A 20,589-nucleotide genomic window follows, 5' to 3' on the forward strand; every position below is an offset into this window, starting at 1 on the left:
AGAATGGCCACAGAATGGTCAAAGTCCAGACGTAAATCCTGTTGAGAATCTGTGGCAAGACTGAAAAATGTAGGACAGATGCTCTCCATCCAACTTGACTGAGTTTGAGCTATTTTTCAAAGAACAGTGGGCACAAATTTCAGTTTCTGAATGTGTAAAGCTCGTTGAGACACACTTACAGCTGCAAGTTTTTATGGTCTCGAATCAAGGGGAATGAATACAAATGCATAGCACACTTTCGTGCATAAAACTTCCATTTTCCATCTCATAATCTTTTCTGTTTGTCTATCACATAAACTCCCAAAGAACTACATTGAAGGAAACAAACAGCAGGGTGCGCTTGACTCACCTTGCTGAGGCGCTGATCTGAGGCTAGCGTGTTGGAAGATCTGGAGTTCTTCAAGGCTGCAGAGGTGGAGGTAGGAGAAGTCAAGGAGGCCTGCCTTACCCGCTCCTGGAGTCCCGGCTTGGGCAGCCCACCCTTAGCGGTGCCCGGTTTAAGCATGGCTTCCTGTTGGGAGGGGGAGCAACAGAAGAATGTTTAAAATTAAAGCATTAACATGGCTGAGTGTGACAAAAAGGAGTTTAGTATCAAGTTACTGGGAGCTATTTTATGTAATCATCATACCCCACCGTCTATGGCAAAGAGGCACCCATTAAAACAGCTTGAATCCAATAAAGTATGACCATTCACATGTGTGCACTTAGTAACGTATGTCCTCATCTATTCCACCTGCAAGTTGTTTATGATCATTTAACAAAAATAAGTTCTCAAAATAAAAAAAACTTCTCCCCTTTATTTAAGAGGACAATACCAACTAAGCAAAAAATACAACAATGCAATTAACTTTAATTTTTTCTATGTGTTTTAAAAAAAATAATGTTTAACAATTAAACAAGGTTGGATCTGGTTGGAACACACAATGTAAAAGGAAGCACTGAAGAGTAGCCATCACAATTACGCCAACAACAAACCTATAACAACCTATATATAAACCTATAAAGGTAGTACCACCTTCAGATGGTATTTTGTGCTGCTCCAAAAAACACAGCCAAGGAGCCACTGTACAAAATAACACCATTGAACCACTTCCTGACAGAGAGAACAGCCTCTCTTATCTAATTTGCTCAAACCAGAGGGACTTACCAAGACTTGACACAATATGGACATACAGTATGTGGTAGGAGGTATGCAGATGGCTAAGGCCATAACGGTTATCTTACTGAAAAATATGTTTTTTAAAAGCCACAGAATGAGGGGTTTGTGTTCCAACAGGATGTGCTCAGCATGACTGTTAAAGGCGTGTGTTTTATGTTTCTCATCTGGGGAAAACACAAGAAAGGAAAGCAGAAAGGGTGCAATTAAACATGAGCCTGCCTACTCTGTTCCCTGTAGACGGGCTGACTTATTGATTAGGCTTTTAGCAAACCTGATCTCCTACACCTCTGAGGGAGACTGGACTATTAATGAGGATTCACTATACTATCTGCAAGCATGAAAATCAGATAATCCACAATAGGGCTGCTACATAAAACACATAGATGGTTTTATACAACACCTTTTGGTTCATGGAGAGTTACTTTAAAGCCTCACCATGTTTTCTGATCTTGCTGCCAAAAATGTATATTTGACTGAATACTTTGAGATGAAAAGGTGAATAAATCCAGGAACTGACATAACATTTACCAGTGATAAAACACAATTTCTGATTTCATGAGAAAAGTGGCTACATTTAGAACAAGGGACAGAGAGAGACATATAACTGAGCCATTCTGTAGAATTATTCAGAGTTATTATACTTCAAAGGCCTAATAATATATTTGTGTGTATGCAAGGTGGTTTGTACTGTCTGTCTTCGTCGCCCTGTGATGGAATGGATGGAGCTGTCCTAGGTGTACCCCACCTTATGCCCAGAGGCCACTGGAGATAGCCACTAGGCCGCCCAGCGACCCAGCAAGAATTGAGTGGGTGGGTCGGAGCTGTGTGGTAGGGGCTGTTTGGACGGATGGGTGCCAGTTTGTTAGGTCTCTAAATGAGTCTTCTCCCAAGTTCTCGTCTGACTTTGTTCTTCTCTCACTATAACAATCACCAAATAAATCATTGCTGCTTTCTTAGCAGCTTTATGCTATTTTTATTCTCACTTATTTACCTATTTATTTATTACTAATTCTTGGGCATTGGTAATGAATATAAATGTTGCCATCTTAAAATCCAAACACAATTAAAAAGGAAAAGTTGTAAGAAAATGTCCTTTAAGGGTATTTTAGCCTTTTCTTTAGCAAGGATACACAACTACATGTTCATTTTTGATATGTTGTATAAGAAGGCTGTACTCACAGAACTATGTTGGTAAATACTATTTTCACCTCTAAAGTATAAATAGCTCCTGCAACCGTAACTGCTGGTACAGTACATGACAAATAATTGTAACACAGGATGATGCCGTTACAAACACTTGCTTCAAATAATTGGTTCATTTTATGCTTTAATAGAAAAGATTTGAGGAAATGAACCTACTGAAAGAGAACATATTATTTTCAGTTTTTGCATGAGAGCATGTGTTTCTCTTTTGGCCCATCAGATGATCCTGAGGACTTCTCGGGGCAGTATCCTGTGACTAACTCCTGTCTGGGTGGGCAGTCCAACTTCTCAGCAGTGATGTCTCACATTGTCTCAGGTCACTTTACATGTCAATCAAATATTTAAAGATAAATATAACCAAGTAATTTTGAGAGTATAAAGAAAGCCTATAAAAAAAAAAAAAAACTAAAACTCTTTGGCTTCACCTTGTCTGGCCACTGCAGAGCCATGTTCTGCAAATATGACCTCACCATATTGCACTGCAGAGATCTGATTCTCAGGAGCCAGAATGGTGTCCCACTTATTTCCCAACGACCTAGCTGTGAAAGCTCCATCTCACTGAGAGACAAGCAGGACAGAGACAGGCTCCATTTTCGTCTTCAACAGGGTTTAGATGAGCAAGTGTGATTGCTATTTAGCTGACAAAGAAGGATAGAAATCTAGAAAGTGAGACTGCACAACATTTTTTTATAATCTGATAAAAAGTCTACACGCAGAATAAAGACAATGTTATAAACATGGCCAGTGAAGCACTAAATATGGATCCTGCTCTAAAAAATACAAACCATAAAAGCAAGCATAGTTTGTGGTTCTGCCATAAGTCATAGGTAGTCATCCGCCTTAATTGCTTCCAAAAAATAGTAAGTTAAATGTTAGGCTGAATATGGGACAAAGTGCTGGAACAGTTTTAAACTACTGGACTTTACTGCAGAGGAGGAGCAAAAAGAAAAAAGGAAACTCCAGACCATATGTTGATCATTTTTATATTGGAAAAGCAGAAAACCATCATAATTAAACAGAAATTAAGGCTTGAAAACATCAGTGTGTAATAATCTATATGTGATTCACTTAGTTATTTGAGTTACTGAAATAAAGTAACTTTCAAATAATATTCTAATTGATTGATTGACTGTATACTCACAATTATGAGATCAGTATGTGAAAATGTATTCAGGATCCACACTGATGTGTAACGTTACTAAAGCAACCATTTTGTTTTATAAATAAAAGCTTCGTATTTATCACAAAGAAACAGGCATTGAATTTCCCTCTGACTCGATAACCTATTTTACTCATAAATTTGTGCAAAGCAGGGCAGATATTTTTAAAATGACATTCACAATTTGACATCTATCACGCTTTGGCATTTAAACAATGTTTGATTTTGAAATATTGGGAATCTCAAAGTTAAGATAAGGGTCTACATTCTCTGGGGAATAGACAGACTAAAGTTTTTGTAACGCTAATTGCTAACATGTGATGCTAGGCTCCATATTAATTTAGTGTTTTGGTTTAAAAATAATAGTAAAACCCTGTCTTACAGCAGCTGCTCCCTCTCACACCTCAACTCCTATTATAAATAATTAAAGACCCCTCCCTGCAGTAAGGTTGCAAAAACATTCTGCAAGCTGCTTTTATATCACCTCATTTCATTCTTAGAGCAAAAAACAGAACAGACTAATATCGAACAAAACTCTGTTTAGGGCATCATTTGTTATTCAGAGTTTACTTTTCCAGTCTGTGTGTTTGCAACCTACAATACAGCAGCTGCATAGCCAAAAAACAGGACATAACATATTGATAATTATAATACACATATCTAGTATTTTTTTAATCAGCTACAATGCTAAAGTACCTTTGGTGTGCACATTAATTATATACATATGCAACACAGCTTATCACAACCTATGATCAGAGGGAAATGCAACTGAGTGGTCATAACAGTTCTTCTAGGTTAGGTTCAGACACAACAGCCCTGAGAAGGCAGTACTCCTACCACTTCCACGCTCTATGCATGACAGCTTGGTTGGAATATGCAGCAAAAGAGGAAAGCATACACTCATAGCTACAAGCTCTACATGTAAAATAGCGAACATCCTGTCACTGATATGTTTGCAGACCTTAACCCCCACACAGATATCATGTTGATCAAAGGGGAAATAGCACTCCTGCAAAGCTGTGGCTGCAAAATTAGCTGCTTTCCTGTTGTGTTTTTTATCAAGCAAAGAGCACTTAAAATAGTTTTTGGTTTTCTCTATATTCACCCCATTAGACATCTCCATGGTAACAGAAATATACATTATCAATCATTGATTCAAAAATAATTAAGATGTTTCCATTTTCATATCATGACCATAGCATGCTATAGCATGTAAAAAATAACTACTATTTACACTGTATTAGAACTAAATATTATTTCTAGTACAGTGTAAACAGCATGATTGGTGGGAAGCCACTGTTATTAAATTAAGTTGTGCAATGTGTGACCCAGCTCTTATTTCCGTTTTGGAAAAGCAGTATAGAAGAGCTGCCAGAGAGGTGAGAAACCAAACAGCAACATCTACTGCAGATGTTTTCAGAGACTTGTCTCTGAAAACATCTGCAGTATAAAGTTCAATCAATCTCTTCTTGTACTGACTTTTCAAAACCAAATTTAAACCAAATGAATTTGGTGGAATCAAAACAACAAAAATATACAGCATATAATTTTTTGATTAGGTCACTCACGTATTAAGTAGCAGACGGTGTCCTGAAGTTTGAGTGCTCTGCTCCACAAGTGAAGAAAAATATTTGCTACTTTGCTCTACAGAGCGAGTCAGGGGGGTGAGAAGGAAACCCGGCTGTCAGCCTCCACACAGCAGCCAGAAAGAGGAAGACGTGCAGGCGGTCGGCCTCTGAGCTCTGCCTGCTGCTGCCTTGCTCTTACATTCGGTTGCATACAAGGGAGAAGCGTCTCACATAGTTGCTGCCATGGGCATGTTTCTATTTTCACCTCTCAGTTTTTCCACATGTGATTAACAGGACTTTAAAAAAAATGGGAGAAAGGGCCAGAGGGAGAAAGAATTCACCATCATGAGACACAAACAACTGGGCCGAGTGACACCTGAATATTAATATTATTCCAAACAGTTTCAATTATTTTTAAAGTAAAGTGTGATGCAACCTGTGATCACATGGAAGATCTGTGGGGTATTTTGCCAATTAAAACTTGAAATGAGCGTTAAATACTTCTGACAAGTCTTACAAACGACTCACACAACTACAAACTATTTAAAACAATATTGTATTTTTTATTACCAAATTAGGTGGTGTGGGCAGGAAGAGCGGCACTGACAAAGCCCATCTGTGTCTCAGAAAACCTCTGTAATATGAGGGTGGATCATTTGTGGACTGGCTGGCGGTCAGAATTTATGTTCTCCGGTGATGGTCTCGTTTTGAGCCCACAACATGCAGCTTGCCAAGGATGCAGAGCGTGTGGGTCGAGAGTGAACTGCATTCTGGTTTGGAATTAAACAGGCTTCAGTTTGTGGCCTGTGGTTAACAAAGGAACTCAATCTGACCCCACCCCTTCACAAGCAACAAGCTGCCCTTCAAAATGTTGCAGTCAGACTTGAGAAAGAGGGCAGACTGCATTACACACTCCTGTTGCAGATGCAGATTTTCTGTGTGATTTCACATTTACTATGTATACTGCCTTGCAAAAATATTAATAGGCCTCAAATTTTTCCATTTTTCCACGTTGCCAGATTACAACCATAAACTTCTATGTATTTTATCGAGATTTCATGTGATAGACCAACACAAGCAGTAGAACCGTGAAATGGAAGAAAACTGAAAAGTATGGCAAGCATTTTTATTCAGTTGTCTTTTCTCCAAAATCCCTAAATATAATCCAGTCCAATCAGTAAATAGATTCCACCTCTATGTTATTTAATCTCAGAATAAATCCAGTTCTGTGAAAACCTTAAAGGTTTGTTAGAGAACATTGGTGAACAACCTGCATCATGAAGACCAACGGACAGCTTAAAACAGTTGGTGTAGAACAATTTCCCAAGCTGTCGCTTTATCCCAGAGCAACGTCCATCATCCAATCATGGAAAGAGCGCTGCACAACTGCAAATCCACCAACATATGGTCATCCATCTAAACTTACAAACTAGACAAGAAGAGCATTGATCAGAAAACGGTCAAGAGGTACATGGTAACTCTGGAGGAGCAGCAAAGATCCACAGCTCATAGCAGAATTTGCAGAGAGGACATCTATTAGTCATGCACAGCCAAAAATGTGGCCTTAAGGAAGAACAGCAAGAAGAAAGTCATTGTTGAAAGAAAGCCTCAGCCAACAAGTGGAAGGACGGTCAGGTGAGACAAAGGTAAAAAACGTTTGGCCTACTTTCAAGGCGCTATGTGGTGGGAAACTAACACTGCGCTTCATGATGAATACACTATCCCCACCCTAAAATATGGTGGATGGAGCATCAAGCTGTGAAGATGTCTTTCTTTGGCAAGGAGGGATAAGCTGGTCACAGGTTATTGCTGGGTGGATGGAGTTAAAGCACAAAGGAAGGTGACTCTACAATGTATAGTCTCAGAGGGCTGCATGCAAATGCCTGCCACACTCTCCAGATTTTTTATTCTAGAAGAATTTAAAACCAATTAATAATTTCCCTACCCCTTTACAGTTATGTGATTATTTTGTGCTGATCTAGCAAATAAAAACCAAATATAATTCACTGAAGGATGTTTGTGATGTAAATATAATGTTCAAGGGCTATGAATACTTTTGAAAGGCACTGTACTTACATTGATTCTGTAACAACTGAAGATACTGCCATTCAGACCGCAGCCCACCTATATTTTGTCAGTACACTACTTTCATCTTACTGTCGACAGTGGTCTACTTCAGCATCTGTGTGGTGACAATAAAACCCTCTATGGGGAGAGAGAATGTTGGTTTTGTCCATAATGTTTGGAGTCATTTTGAGACATTCTTAAACAAAAAACATGGTTAAAAACTTGATCTTTCGTAGAGGGTTTGTTGAAAATGCTAACTTAGTTCTTTCCTTCCCTTAATCAGCACGCCTGAAAGGAGGAATAATTGAAAACATTAACAAACCACTGACTTTTCCTAATTTAAGTTAAACACTTATCGAACCATAATGTTCATAGTGGTGGTGTTCACAACTGCCTGTTTCTGCTGGCTACATGACAGAACATTACTGAAATCAAAAAGGAAAACTGAACCATATGGTACCATATGTAGCACATGGTACCTTGGAATTAACACTTTTTAATATTTAATATTTTAAACTAAATACATATCACAAATTCATTGTTTTTATTTTAGAGCGAAAATCTATTGCATTATTATTGTGATGATTCATTGGGTTTGCATGTTGTTCCTTTGAGTGGTTTCTCTCTGGATACTCCAGCTTCCTTCCACATAAAGGTTAATAAAGGTTAATTGGTCTTCCTAAATTGTCCTTAGGTCTGATAGTGTGTCTGTCTAAACACAGTGAGCCTACCAAACCAGTATTGCAGGTTTTTATATTAACTGAACAATCTGCTTGATTTGCTACCCTGTAGTCTCCGGCGTACCACACCTGATGCTAGTCTCCTAACACATCTGCACTTAAAAAATAAGTATTTTCTTCATAACTGTATTGTTTAGCACTCCTTTAGCTTCCACACCATGACTTTACAACCAGCTGACCGTCTTGCTTGTGTAAAAGAGAAATGTATGGGAATGACTCCTACAGTTGGAAAAAACTCCACTTAGTCCAGAACTTTCTTTGGCATCTTATTAAAGGGGCTTTAAACAATAGGTAATGTATGATGAAACACTTTAGCAGCTTAGATAGTGTAGAAACATCCAGAGCCACCGTGTACAGGCGTGTGCAGGAAATGGGCTACAGGTGCCGCTTTTGAACCTGAAACAGCGGCAGAAGCGCCTGACCTGGGCTACAGAGAAGCAGCACTGGACTGTTGCTCAGTGGTCCAAAGTACTTTTTTCAGATTAAAGCAAATTCTGCATGTCATTCGGAAATCAAGGTGCCAGAGTCTGGAGGAAGACTGGGGAGAAGGAAATGCCAAAATGCCAGAAGTCCAGTGTCAAGTACCCACAGTCAGTGATGGTCTGCGGTGCCATGTCAGCTGCTGGTGTTGGTCCACTGTGTTTTATCAAGGGCAGGGTCAATGCAGCTAGCTATCAGGAGATTTTGGAGCACTTCATGCTTCCATCTGCTGAAAAGCTTTATGGAGATGAAGATTTCATTTTTCAGCACGACCTGGCACCTGCTCACAGTGCCAAAACCACTGGTAAATGGTTTACTGACCATGGTATCACTGTGCTCAATTGGCCTGCCAACTCTCCTGACCTGCACCCCATAGAGAATCTGTGGGATATTGTGAAGAGAACGTTGAGAGACTCAAGACCCAACCCTCTGGATGAGCTAAAGGCCGCTATCGAAGCATCCTGGGCCTCCATAAGACCTCAGCAGTGCCACAGGCTGATTGCCTCCATGCCACGCCGCATTGAAGCAGTCATTTCTGCAAAAGGATTCCCGACCAAGTATTGAGTGCATAACTGTACATGATTATTTGAAGGTTGACGTTTTTTGTATTAAAAACACTTTTCTTTTATTGGCCGGATGAAATATGCTAATTTTGTGAGATAGGAATTTTGGGTTTTCATGAGCTGTATGCCAAAATCATCCGTATTAAGACAATAAAAGACCTGAAATATTTCAGTTAGTGTGCAATGAATCTAAAATATATGAATGTTAAATTTTCATTATGACATTATGGAAAATAATGAACTTTATCACAATATGCTAATATTTTGAGAAGGACCTGTATATTGTTGAGGGAAACACTGGAATGGATGCTCAAACTTTAGATTCTATATAGAGAAAAGAGTTGTGATAATTACCCTCTATGGCAAGAACGTGGTGACAGCTGTGTGTCTGCGCACATATTTTCCTTTTGTGGGTGACCCATCATTAGCAATGTAAGTCTCTCTAGTCAACCTAAACTTAAAATGTAAACTATAGGTCGTGCCTTATCATTCTACACTAATAGATTATACTAAACTGTTACTCCACTGTGGGTTTGCAGCTACCGCTGGGAGAAGCAGAGGAATGAACCCACAGCTTAATGCTTTCTGTCACTTCTAACTTTCGTGACTGAGTGGTGTTAGTAGCCTTTATTCACAGTTTGAGACAGTAATTGGTGATAGAAAGACAAAAGAAAAAATTCAGCGCAGGTCCTGAGGTCAGGAGTTAAATGAGAAACAGCTGCCTCTAGGAGCGACTGCCCTCATGTGTGGGGCACCTGCTCTACCGCTACAGCACACAGCACCCCAGCACAGAAGTTAACTTTAATTTATGCAATGTTTTTGTCAGATGAAGTGCTTTAACAGACCCAACCTTTTAATGCATTGAAAGTGACTGCAGTTACACACAAATGTAATGCATCACTTTATATAAAAACCAGAAAAAGAATTAAAGCGATACAAACGACCTAGCAAAGTCTTTGTGATGATTTTTCATTGTTTCAGAGTTATTTAACTTAATCATACAAAATGAGTGAACGAGAACTAGTTCACTTTAGGAGTATGAAGCTGGTTCATAGTGTTTAGGTGGTGAACTATAAAAAAGAATAAGTTCAAACTGAAGTTAGATTCAGTTCTTGCTTAGGGTAAAATTGCACAATACTTGCAAGCAAAAGAATGAAGAAACATCTTATGCAATATCAGTTTCCACAACAGACTGCAGCGGGAAAACAATAACCACCAATAAGTACAAGCACATAACGTTCCATGTTTCACCCATACCAATGGGCCTCTTGTTCATTTCAGAAACAAATGGATTTTTTAACCTCTAAAGACCACTACGGCATTGATGTTTTACAGACAATGATCAAAGCATGCTAGAAATAGCATTAACTTATGGACATAAAAGCAAGTTTGCAATGCAAACATTAATAAATGATAACAGTGCGAGGAGACACATGGCACAACACCTAATAGGTGAAGCATCTCTCCAAGGATTCCTGTCATTGTGTGAACCGAGCGGACAACAACCAGCAGACTGAGGCTCATACAGTGAGTGCTGATTGCCTCTAACTTGCTTCCTTTTTCCTCCTTATGTGCACAGGAAGGAGCAGTGAGTCAGATTCTCCAAGCAGACAACAAGGATTTTGATGAATATGAAAGCAAACATGAAATATGCAATGATGGTGATTCAGTTGAGTGTGTCTAAAAACAAAACAGTTTCCATAATTAGTGTGCATATGACAACAGTCAAAACTACAACTGTCACATCTCGACGCCAATGAAGCATGAAAAGATATCTAAACGATCAGTGTAACTCCTTTGTTTGCAAAACAATTCTTTCCATAAGTCACCGTTCTGCCTCAATGGTAACTAGCTTTTTTTCTTGCTGATGGTGGTGGTAGCTTTCTCTAACGCTTTTTCTGCACCAGGATTCCAATCCGACATTTAACGCAGCACTGTTATATATTGCAGCCGACTCAACATTCTGTCCCCTGGAAGTATGTTCCATCCCGTTAGTAGGTCCAGTTGGGTTTCGACCGATTGGTATGGAGGTGGTTACAAACTTAAGCATGGGAGTCTCGTACATGCCGCTTGTGCATTTGAAGCTGTGAATAATCCATCCAGTTATTCAATGGTGGAAAATTAGGAGGAAAAATAAGATGGTGTATTTGTTTCCCGCTATTTAGCTGTAAGCCACATTCAGCAAACAGCAGCTGCTTAACATCTTCTGCAAAGCACAGCGCATTCTGTGCGTCTTCATTCGACCAATTTGGAAACCCAAGCCTTCTCTCAGCAGCCCTCCTCAACAACCAGCTGTCCAGAATCCTACATACATCATAGAATAACATGCTTATCTCCATGGAAAAACAATCTCCATCATTACACATGGAGCAAGACAGGCTGCTATGAATGTTCATGCAGCCACCACACCCAAACCTAGCTAAAGATTAAATACCTAAATTATTAGTACACATGTTAATGACTGTTTTTCAACTTGCTGGCAAGTTTACAACTGCCAGCTCATTTTCCTTCGACACAGATATCGACATGTTTTCATTTATGAAAGAAATGAAAAGGCCAAGGTTTTATCCTTCCTGATTTTACTGTATAGAAATGTTATGAAATAAAACTAAGCAGAGGTATGGTTTGATCAGGTGGTAATGAGCAAATCTCAAATGTAAAAGTGTGAACTGCATGGGAATATCAGGATTCTTGAAAATGAGCATTTGTTTCTCAACAGAGCGCAGAGATTATCTATCCGACTCCCTGTGAAGTTTGGATTATTGATACTAATGATATCAGATTATCCCCGCAGCAATTGGGCAAATAGCCATTTGCACTGGAGCAATAACAAGATCAGCCACATCTCTGCTACTGTACATAAAGTCCCCACAAGCAGTAGAGCTACACTATATCAGAAAACCTTGCCATGGCGAAAATATCCGGAAATATTGCAAAGACGATATCAATTGCACTATGTGCCTTTTCCTTTCCTCTCTTTGTCATCTGTGATTCCATCACTCTTTGCCTTTAGCATTTTGAGCAACATCACTTGAGTCCAGTATTAGCATCTACTGCTGTGACACCGTTTCCAACTGGCTAAACATTGAAATGGGAATCTGTTTTTGCAGCTCGAGTCCAAGTCTGAGGTTCCAGACCATCTCCTCCTAACATCTGTCCACAGCCAAAAGAGCTCCAAGGAGTCATGGCACCACTTATTTTCCACAGCTACCCATTTCCTCTTCTATCCCCCGATGTTTGATAAACTTCTCAGCTTTTTTCTTGATGTTGCTGTTGTTGGCAACCACACCAGTATCACAACTGGATATTGCCTTTTTCGTGACCTTGAACCACCCAAAAAAGCACTTTCTCCTTTGTTTCCTGCATCGACTTCATACATCAACTTGAAGAAATGCTGGTTCACTGATTGGCAGTGGGTTATCCATTTTGTTTAAAAATAAATAACCAAATATATAAATGTTATTTAGGATCATTTTATGATTGAGAATACATTGGTGCTGGTGCATGTTTTAACCTTTGAGCCATCTATCGACACATACCAATTATTTGTTGGCACTTCTAGTAAAGATGTGTAAAATAAATTATTTTTTTATTGCAGAACCGTTAATTTCACACTGAAAAATGTATAAAAATCCAGCTTTTAATTTCAGCACATTTATTCAGTGACATAAAAAAAACAACCTGTTTGGAAATAACAAATTAACTCATTGTTGAGGCCCCTGCAATCAATACTTTGCATGCCCTTTTTTCCACCAACAAGACCAAACTTTTCCAAAAACATTTCACAAGCTTGGAGCACACAGAGGACGTATCTTTGACCATTCCTATTTGCAATACATCTCTTGGTCCTCCAGAGTCCTGGGTCTTCTCTCATGACCCCTTTTCTTCAGCTCAGGTGAGGTTTTCATTAAGATTTAGATCTTGGTATAGGAGAAGGTTTAGATCATTATCGTATTGAAACATCCAGTGATGATCCACTTTTAGTTTTCTGGCAAAGGTCTGCAACGTTGTTGGTATTTCAAACAAACATTGTTCCCAGGATCTCTAAAAGAGAAACAAACCCACAGCACCACAGATCCTACACTCATACTTTACAGCAGGCATCAGGTGTTTTTCTACCTGTCAATCCTTGGGTTCACCCTAAACTCACTTGCATTGTTGCTGAAAAGCTCAGTCACATCAAAGCACACAGATCTTAAAGTCCCAGTACAGTTTAGCACACACCACATGTTAATGTGTGATGGCAGGACAGAAATGGCTTCTTCCTGGCATTGCTCTACATGGGTCATGTAGATTGGGTCTAATGGATGTTTTAGTTAGTTATTTTAAAATGATACAAATAAATGCACCAATGGTAATTTTAAAAAAAAAAGTATTCCTGACAATTTCGTTTTATAAACGTTTATGAGTGTCCACAAACTGTTTCATGTCTAAATGTGTCCAAACACTAGTGCTAATATCCATCCATTGAGGTATTACTGTGCAATTGCCTGAGCACATGTTTAGCTGTGAAACATCTGTCCAACACCTGGACGTAGTAAAGGAGTATGTGAAAAGACATCATGTCAGCTAAAGCCCAACAGGAAGCGTGGGATCACTTTATATCCCATGCTGTGAGGCAGTCTCTGTTCTCCCTCTGTGTTCCTATATTAGTCTGTGAGGATGTGAAACTTGTATGAAACAGGATATGTAAGGTGGAATTAGGAGAGTTGCAGCAGCCGCACACTAGAAATAACAGCAAAGGTTTCATTTTCTGAAGGCAGAAGGATCTATTAGAAAAGGGAAACATACTAAACCCAGTACACCTGTTCAATTATGTACATACTGTTAATGTTTCCAAAAATATCCAACAAAAAGACATCCGTAAGCCTAAAGCAAGTCTAATGTGTGTGTCTAAGTTGAAGATCTGAATTGCTATGCTCCATGAGGTGGTATAAATTATTCAAAATAAAATTTATGCATAACACTATACTATTTTAGAGTCATTTCTGAAATAAAACTCAAGAGAAATGTGTTCTTGGTGTGTGAATATGAAATAGCAAAACCACAAGCCTCACAAACCTTTAGAACAACAGGGTCTCACTTTGGGTTCTAGCTTGTTTTGGCTCAGATTCAAGAAGGTAAGTGGGATTTTGTTTGTTATTTTTTACAGTTTATGAACAGGAACCAAGATGTAAACTTAGGTTTACATTATTTTTTGCTAACAAATACATTATTAAGTGTGCATAACCATATTCAAATAACATAACTGCTCACTTTTAATGTATTATGCCAAAACTCTTTGTCAAAATTATTTTTCTGGACTCTTGTTGTGTGGCTTTCACAAAAGAAAAGGGGCTTTAAATACACATTGCTATGTCTACTTGTAGAGTGGCTTTTGGACAAAAAAGATATGTAGTGAGAAACCAGATGGCGAGTGAAATCTGCTGATGTTACAATATTTTTCTGATCAGGGAACACAGTATACCTACATGCTTACAGGTTGTGCTGACTATAACACAGAGAAAAGACTCACTGTCAGAGCAGTGTTTAAAATGAAGTCAGAAGAAACACAAAAGATGATTCACTTCTAAAAAGGAAACCTTATTTTCAGCGAACGGATGTTGGATGTTTATTCATCCTGGCCTGCCACAGCAGAGGAGGAGTAATCAGCAAACCCCAGAAAGCTCAGCATATTAAAAGGCAAATATGCTGTTTTATCCCTTTGGAAGAGTCCAGTTTTAGATGTATTCTTTCTCAATCTGTAATGGTAGACGATGGATCAGCCAATGTTAGCCTTCTTTTGGAAATCTCACAGAGATTATAGTAAGAGTCTGTATTCTCTACACAGAATAGGCGCCGAATCCAATGTGTAGCAACACAGAAAGCAATAATAATAATAATAATAAAAGATAATAAAGAGATCTTAAAATGTTCTGTAATCATTTTTATCTTGAATAAACAGTGAAATCATGTTAACAGCAGAGCTGTGTAACAATAATGACTCTCTCCTACAAACACAATGTGATTTTCCTTCTAAGGTGGACATTTCTATTATTTATTGTGAAATTCAGTCAGTCAGTCATTTTCTACAACTTATTCCATAGTGGGCCGCGGGGAATCTGGTGCCTATCTGCCGCAGTGTATGGATGAGAGGCGGGATACACCCTGGACGGGTCGCCAGTCCATCACAGGGCAACACACAAACAACCATGCACACACTCATTCATACACCTAAGGGCAATTTAGAGTTACCAATTAACCTAACAGGCATGTCTTTGGACTGTGGGAGGAAGCCGGAGTACCTGTTGAGAACCCACGCATGCACGGGGAGAACATGCAAACTCCATGCAGAAAGACCCCTGGCCGGGAATCAAACCCAGGACCTTCTTGCTGCAAGGCAACAGGCTACCAACAGTGCCACCGTGCAACCCAATTATATTCTGAAATTATTTTATTTAAATAAAAAAAAGAAATAATGTCTTCTGATAAGATGCACTTCTACATTTTGAGGTGTGCACACAAAGAGAGAATAAACACCTTTGTCTTGTGGAGAAGTAAATAAGATGTAATTCATTTAAGTTTAGTGTTTTTGGATTGATCCCGGAGGATTTTAGTGTATTTCTAGATTTTTTGTCATGAGAGACAGCTTTGTAAATTTCGGCTTTTCTATAGAAGTTACTGTTTTATTTTAGACTGAAGATTTTATTTCTACGACAGCTCCATTTACAACCTATTGGGAACATGAAAAAGGTTTTGTTGTTTTTGTAAATCAGAATAAACAAAAACTGGTAACAACGGGCCAGAGCTTTACAAAAACCGGTGAATAGAAATCGGCCACATAATCCAAGTAAAATAAGGACAAATCTACGCAAAACCCCTCATTGTCCTTCACTGATTCCCAAGTGGTCCTCGTTTCTGTATATTTGAGGTACAGTTTATAACATGTGAAGACCTATAGAACCTTCATACACATCTATTCCTTTCGTTTTCTGTTTCATCTTTCTCAGAGCTAGGGATCCCCTGAGGCTTGAGCTTCCTGCTCCCTCAGTGTCAAAGTTCTTAACTGATAAACAGTCAGTCAGAGCCACGTTGCACAAACTTCAGCTGCTTTCCAGTCTGCCCAGCTGGCTGCGTGTACAGAGTGGGCGGATCCTATAGAAACACAAGCACAGCATCCCCAAGATCTGCGAGGGAATTAAAAAAACATGCAGCCACTAAACCGAGCTGAAACATTTTCCACAAAGCTACCTCATAATAAATCAGTGCCACCAACAACACTCACTGTCCAAGCCAAAAGAAGGGATCCCTTCTGAGTCTATCGGAAAACTACGTTGTGCCATGAAAGGCATCTGATGTTCGCTGTGGGTGTGTTCACTTTAACTTGTGTGGAGACTAAAGATTACAATGGGTTAGACATCTAACAGACACAAAGCAAATATTTTAATGACACGATGTGTCATACAGCCAAACTTGCTAATCCTGTTTGCATCTTAAATCACCTGTCTTTTGTTGACTTGCATACTACCTTTGAACCAGGCAAAAACATTAGCATTCCTTGGAACCAGTGAGTTGGGCCACTGAGGGCGATGATGGTCAAATATGCAGACCGTTTCCTGAACGTTCCTGAGCTTCAAACAGAAAAAGATGCTTGGAGCTACCCTCCATGAACAAACAAACAAAGAATCACTGTGTGCCACTTTGAGGCATAATATACAGACATATTGTGGTGGATTATTTTTAGGTAGAAAATGTTCTTGAAAAGTTTGTAGAGGCTGAGAAGCATTTGTCGTTTAATAATAATAATAATAATAATCTAATAAAGAAGCAACCGGCAACCCCACGTTTTGCCAGAAATACTGACATTTCTAATCTATTTATTCCATTCATCGAGTAATAACTGCACAGAGAAATACACTGGTGACTGGAATGCTGGACTGGAACTGATCAGTGATCGGTCAATCAGAAATGTAAAAATCCATTACTTTTCTTAACGGTGAATGCAACATACTAATCGCTACTAAGGTATTTAACAATGAAGTCAATGGACAGACTGGAGACATAACAAGCTATTTAAAAAGGATGCTCTATTTTGTGCTACATGTCAAGATATGTCTGTGGCTCTAAGGTTGAGAGAGAACAGGATTTTCAGTTGATAACAAAAAGGCTGAATGAAGTGCAGGAGAGTTGCTCTGTTTATCCCTTTAGAGTTTTCAACACACATGCGGATTAATGTAAACTCTGATCCTTGAATTATTGTCAGGTCATGAGAGAAAGGCTTGAAGAACATATTTTACATGCTCTTCTTAAACCATATTTATTAAAGAGAAACTGGAAACAGCTAAAATTGGTGAAGGCAGATCATAGCTTTATAAACACTCTAGATCGGACAAAGACTACAAAGTCACTCTCTAAACAGAGCTCCACTCTACTAATCAGAGCCTCTATGGTCAAACCATCTCCACTCACCTTCCCACATAAAGAATCCTTTATTACAGTCAAAGGCAATATGACTTCGTCCATATTAATCATGTCTAAATGAAAAGCTGTGAAAGCTGTTTTCTTCATACACTGAAGAGGATTAACCCACAGAAAACAGAGTTGGATACTGCTCTGATACAAACTCTGTGACCCACTGACCTCTACAGCACTAAGCTATTAATAAACTCCTCTATCTGTCCCATGTGTTTGCTGTTCGACTTTTCCTAAAACCCACTAGATCATTCAGTAACCAAGGAATGATAACTTACACTTCCTAAGTCAGTTTTCTTTAGATGAATAAACAGATATCAGGAGTAATCTTTTATTTAAACAACTCAAGTTCATTTAAAAACATTCATGGGTAACACTTCTGTCTCAAAGTGTATACAGTGGGCATTTCAAAAACATGCGGAACACAGCCAGAGACAGCAAGATATTGTTTATGTCAAACCTAGTCTAAAATAAGCAAAGACTACGGTTATCTCAAGCAGCTCAACAGAACTGAAAAGCATTTCTGAGGTGAACACAAATGGCTGCTCTGCTCTTCTAACTCTCCACACTGATGACAAGTTCCTGCAAAAACACAAACCCTCCCTCAGAAGCAACCCTGACAGGGGTGCTGACAGTGTCAGAAACTGCAGGCACCCTGCTGGCCTCCCATTAAGTTTCCTCCTTATCACATCTTGCATTGCCAAAAATATTACCACGAGTAGAAAAAACTCCAACATACTGCTAATATTTACCAAAGGCCAATACAAATTTATTATGAATCGATGTAGGATTAAGGCTAATCAGTTCTGTGTGTAACTACAGCAAACAGGAAACAGGTTACATGAGTTGTTTGTAGTAACAAAGGTCTGTAGGAAGTATTTTATGGTTATTATACCATCCTACTGTGTGCACCACCAGTTGATGAGCAAGGTCTATTTCACACCAGAAAAAAAATATAAACTCCCAGCAACATGCAGGGCCTCGCAAAAATATTCATACCTCTTAAACTTCTGCATGTTTGGTCATGTTAAAACCACAAACTTCTGTGTACATTATTGGAATATAATATGATAGATCAACATAAAGTATTACATAATTGTGAAGGGAAAGGAAAAGCACACGAGTTTCTACAGTTTGTATAAATAAGAATCTGCTACAGGTGGCGTACATTTGCATTCAGCTGTCCTGAGTCAACACTTCTTCTTCTGGGGTATGTCTAGCAGCAATATCTAGAGACTGAAGTCTCTAGATGACTTGCAGTTTTGTTTTTGCAAAATACCTCAGTCAGCTGGAGAGATAGCATCTGTGAAGAGCAACTTTCAAGTCTTGAAATTGATCCTCAATTGGATTTACCTGAACTAGGCCATTCTAAAACATGAATGTGCTTTGATCAAAACCATTCCACTGTTGCTCTGGCTGTATGGTCAGGATCATTGTCCTACTGGAAGGGGAACTTAGACCCCTGTCTCCAGTTTTCTGCGGCTTTCAACAGGTGTTCTTCCAGGATTGCCCAGTATTTAGCTCAGACCAGCTTCTCTGTCCCGGCTGAAGAAAAGCATCCCCACAGAATGATGCCGACAATGCAATGTTTCACCTCCAGGTTGGCGTTTTTAGGATGATGTGCAGTGCTACTTTTCCAGCACTCATACCGTTTTGCATGTAGGCCATGAAATTTAATTTTGGTCAGCACCTTGTTCCACGTGTCGGCAGTATAACCTGCACGTCTTGTGGCAAACTGCAAATGATAGGTTTCTTCTTCCCACTCTTCCATAAAAGGCAGGATTTGAGGAGTGTGCAACCAATCATGACGACAGATTCTCCCACCTGAGCTGGGATCTCTGCAGCTCATCCAAAGTTATAGTGGGACTCCTGGCTGCTTCTCTGATTAATGCCCTCCCTGCCAAGCCTGTCAGGTTAGGTGGAATTGTGGTCCAGTCTTCCTTCTTTCTGGGACTGTCCAAAACTTGGGATATAGTTTATTTTTTACATAAAATCACAATAAATTACATTGTAGCTTGTATTAATAGCATAATAAAATATGAATGGGTTAAAGGAAATGAATACTTTTGCAAGGCAATGTAACTGCAATAGGGTTCAGATGGAAGAGGATAAAAGTCATCACACTACATGGTCCAAGGACAGCACCTTTAATAGCATCCTTGTCTCCTTTCAATCCATAATGTAAAGAAACATAAAAAAAATATCCACTAGAGGTGGATGAATTTCTACTAAAACAAATAAGATATCTTTATTATAAATATGATATCTGTGAAGCTAATGTAAGGTTCATCTAATCAATCATACATTCACATAAGCCAGGGTTCAATTAAGACATTTTTTTCCATTTCAATACCGGCGCTGGAGGTCCAAACGGTGTGTTTGCCAACTTGAGACAGAGATTAATGTCCAAAGTGTTAAATTAAGTCAGTAATCCATTACTATGGTGTGTGTGTGTGTGTGTGTGTTTGTGTGTGTTGTTCCACAGAAGTAATTTGGCATCTGTGAACAGAGAGATGCAGCAATCAGAAGCCCATCATTGCAGTACCTTCATTTCCCCAATCCCAACCCAGCTAGACAAGGTCACTTCAGATGTAGCTACCCATCCTGACTCCATTCATTCAGCACCAACAGTTTGAGTGGGAGCAGAGATCATTTTCTCCTCACCGTCCCTCAGCAGCACTAACGACATTAGCTGTTTCCAAGACATCAGCACTGGTGGGAGATATTTCTGAGAGTCAGGCCCAACACTGAGATGGGACCTTGAATTCCCTTCCCAACGTCTCACATTCACATACACAGAGTCTCAAATTCCTCCCACTGAGGAGGGCAGTCAAGGAGACCATGAGGTAACATTTTCTGTGTAATAAAATGACAGTTTCACCGCTATACGGCTGGACATGTGCGTTCTCCACACAGCTCCTGGCTATAAATAGCACACAAATGACAGGAACTGCTTGAATAATGAGTTGAACAGAAGATGAGAGGAGCCTTTGAGAGACGTAGGAGGATTCACAGCTCCTTAATGTTGGACATTTATCAGTAACTAACTCCATCAGTAACAAACATCTAAACCAGATTGAAGATTCTGCAATTCTTCTTAAATACTGCCTGATATCTTTACCTTTGTCTATTAGTGTGTTAAACAGAGACAGCGCAAAACAAACTGAGGAAACAGTTCCATCAACAAACGAGGAATTAC

The 20,589-nt window shown here is 39.2% G+C and overlaps 1 protein-coding gene across 2 annotated transcripts in view; it reads right to left on the reverse strand.

Moving 5' to 3' along the window:
- The window catches only part of specc1 (sperm antigen with calponin homology and coiled-coil domains 1), a 119,442-nt gene that overhangs the window by 95,421 nt on the left and 3,432 nt on the right, over positions 1-20,589 (reverse strand). Inside the window, exons 1-2 of one of the 2 annotated variants that reach the window (XM_047379010.1) lie at positions 5,090-5,284; positions 350-511 (exon numbers count right to left, since the gene is read on the reverse strand). In XM_047379010.1, the coding sequence (XP_047234966.1) occupies positions 350-505 (156 nt within the window). In that variant the 5' untranslated portion in view covers positions 506-511; positions 5,090-5,284. Of the gene's footprint in view, positions 1-349; positions 512-5,089; positions 5,285-20,589 lie in introns of those variants that run through there. The other variant, XM_047379009.1, reaches the window with a different exon arrangement.

This window comes from Girardinichthys multiradiatus, chromosome 11 (assembly GCF_021462225.1).
Source record: "Girardinichthys multiradiatus isolate DD_20200921_A chromosome 11, DD_fGirMul_XY1, whole genome shotgun sequence".
NCBI lineage: Eukaryota > Metazoa > Chordata > Actinopteri > Cyprinodontiformes > Goodeidae > Girardinichthys > Girardinichthys multiradiatus.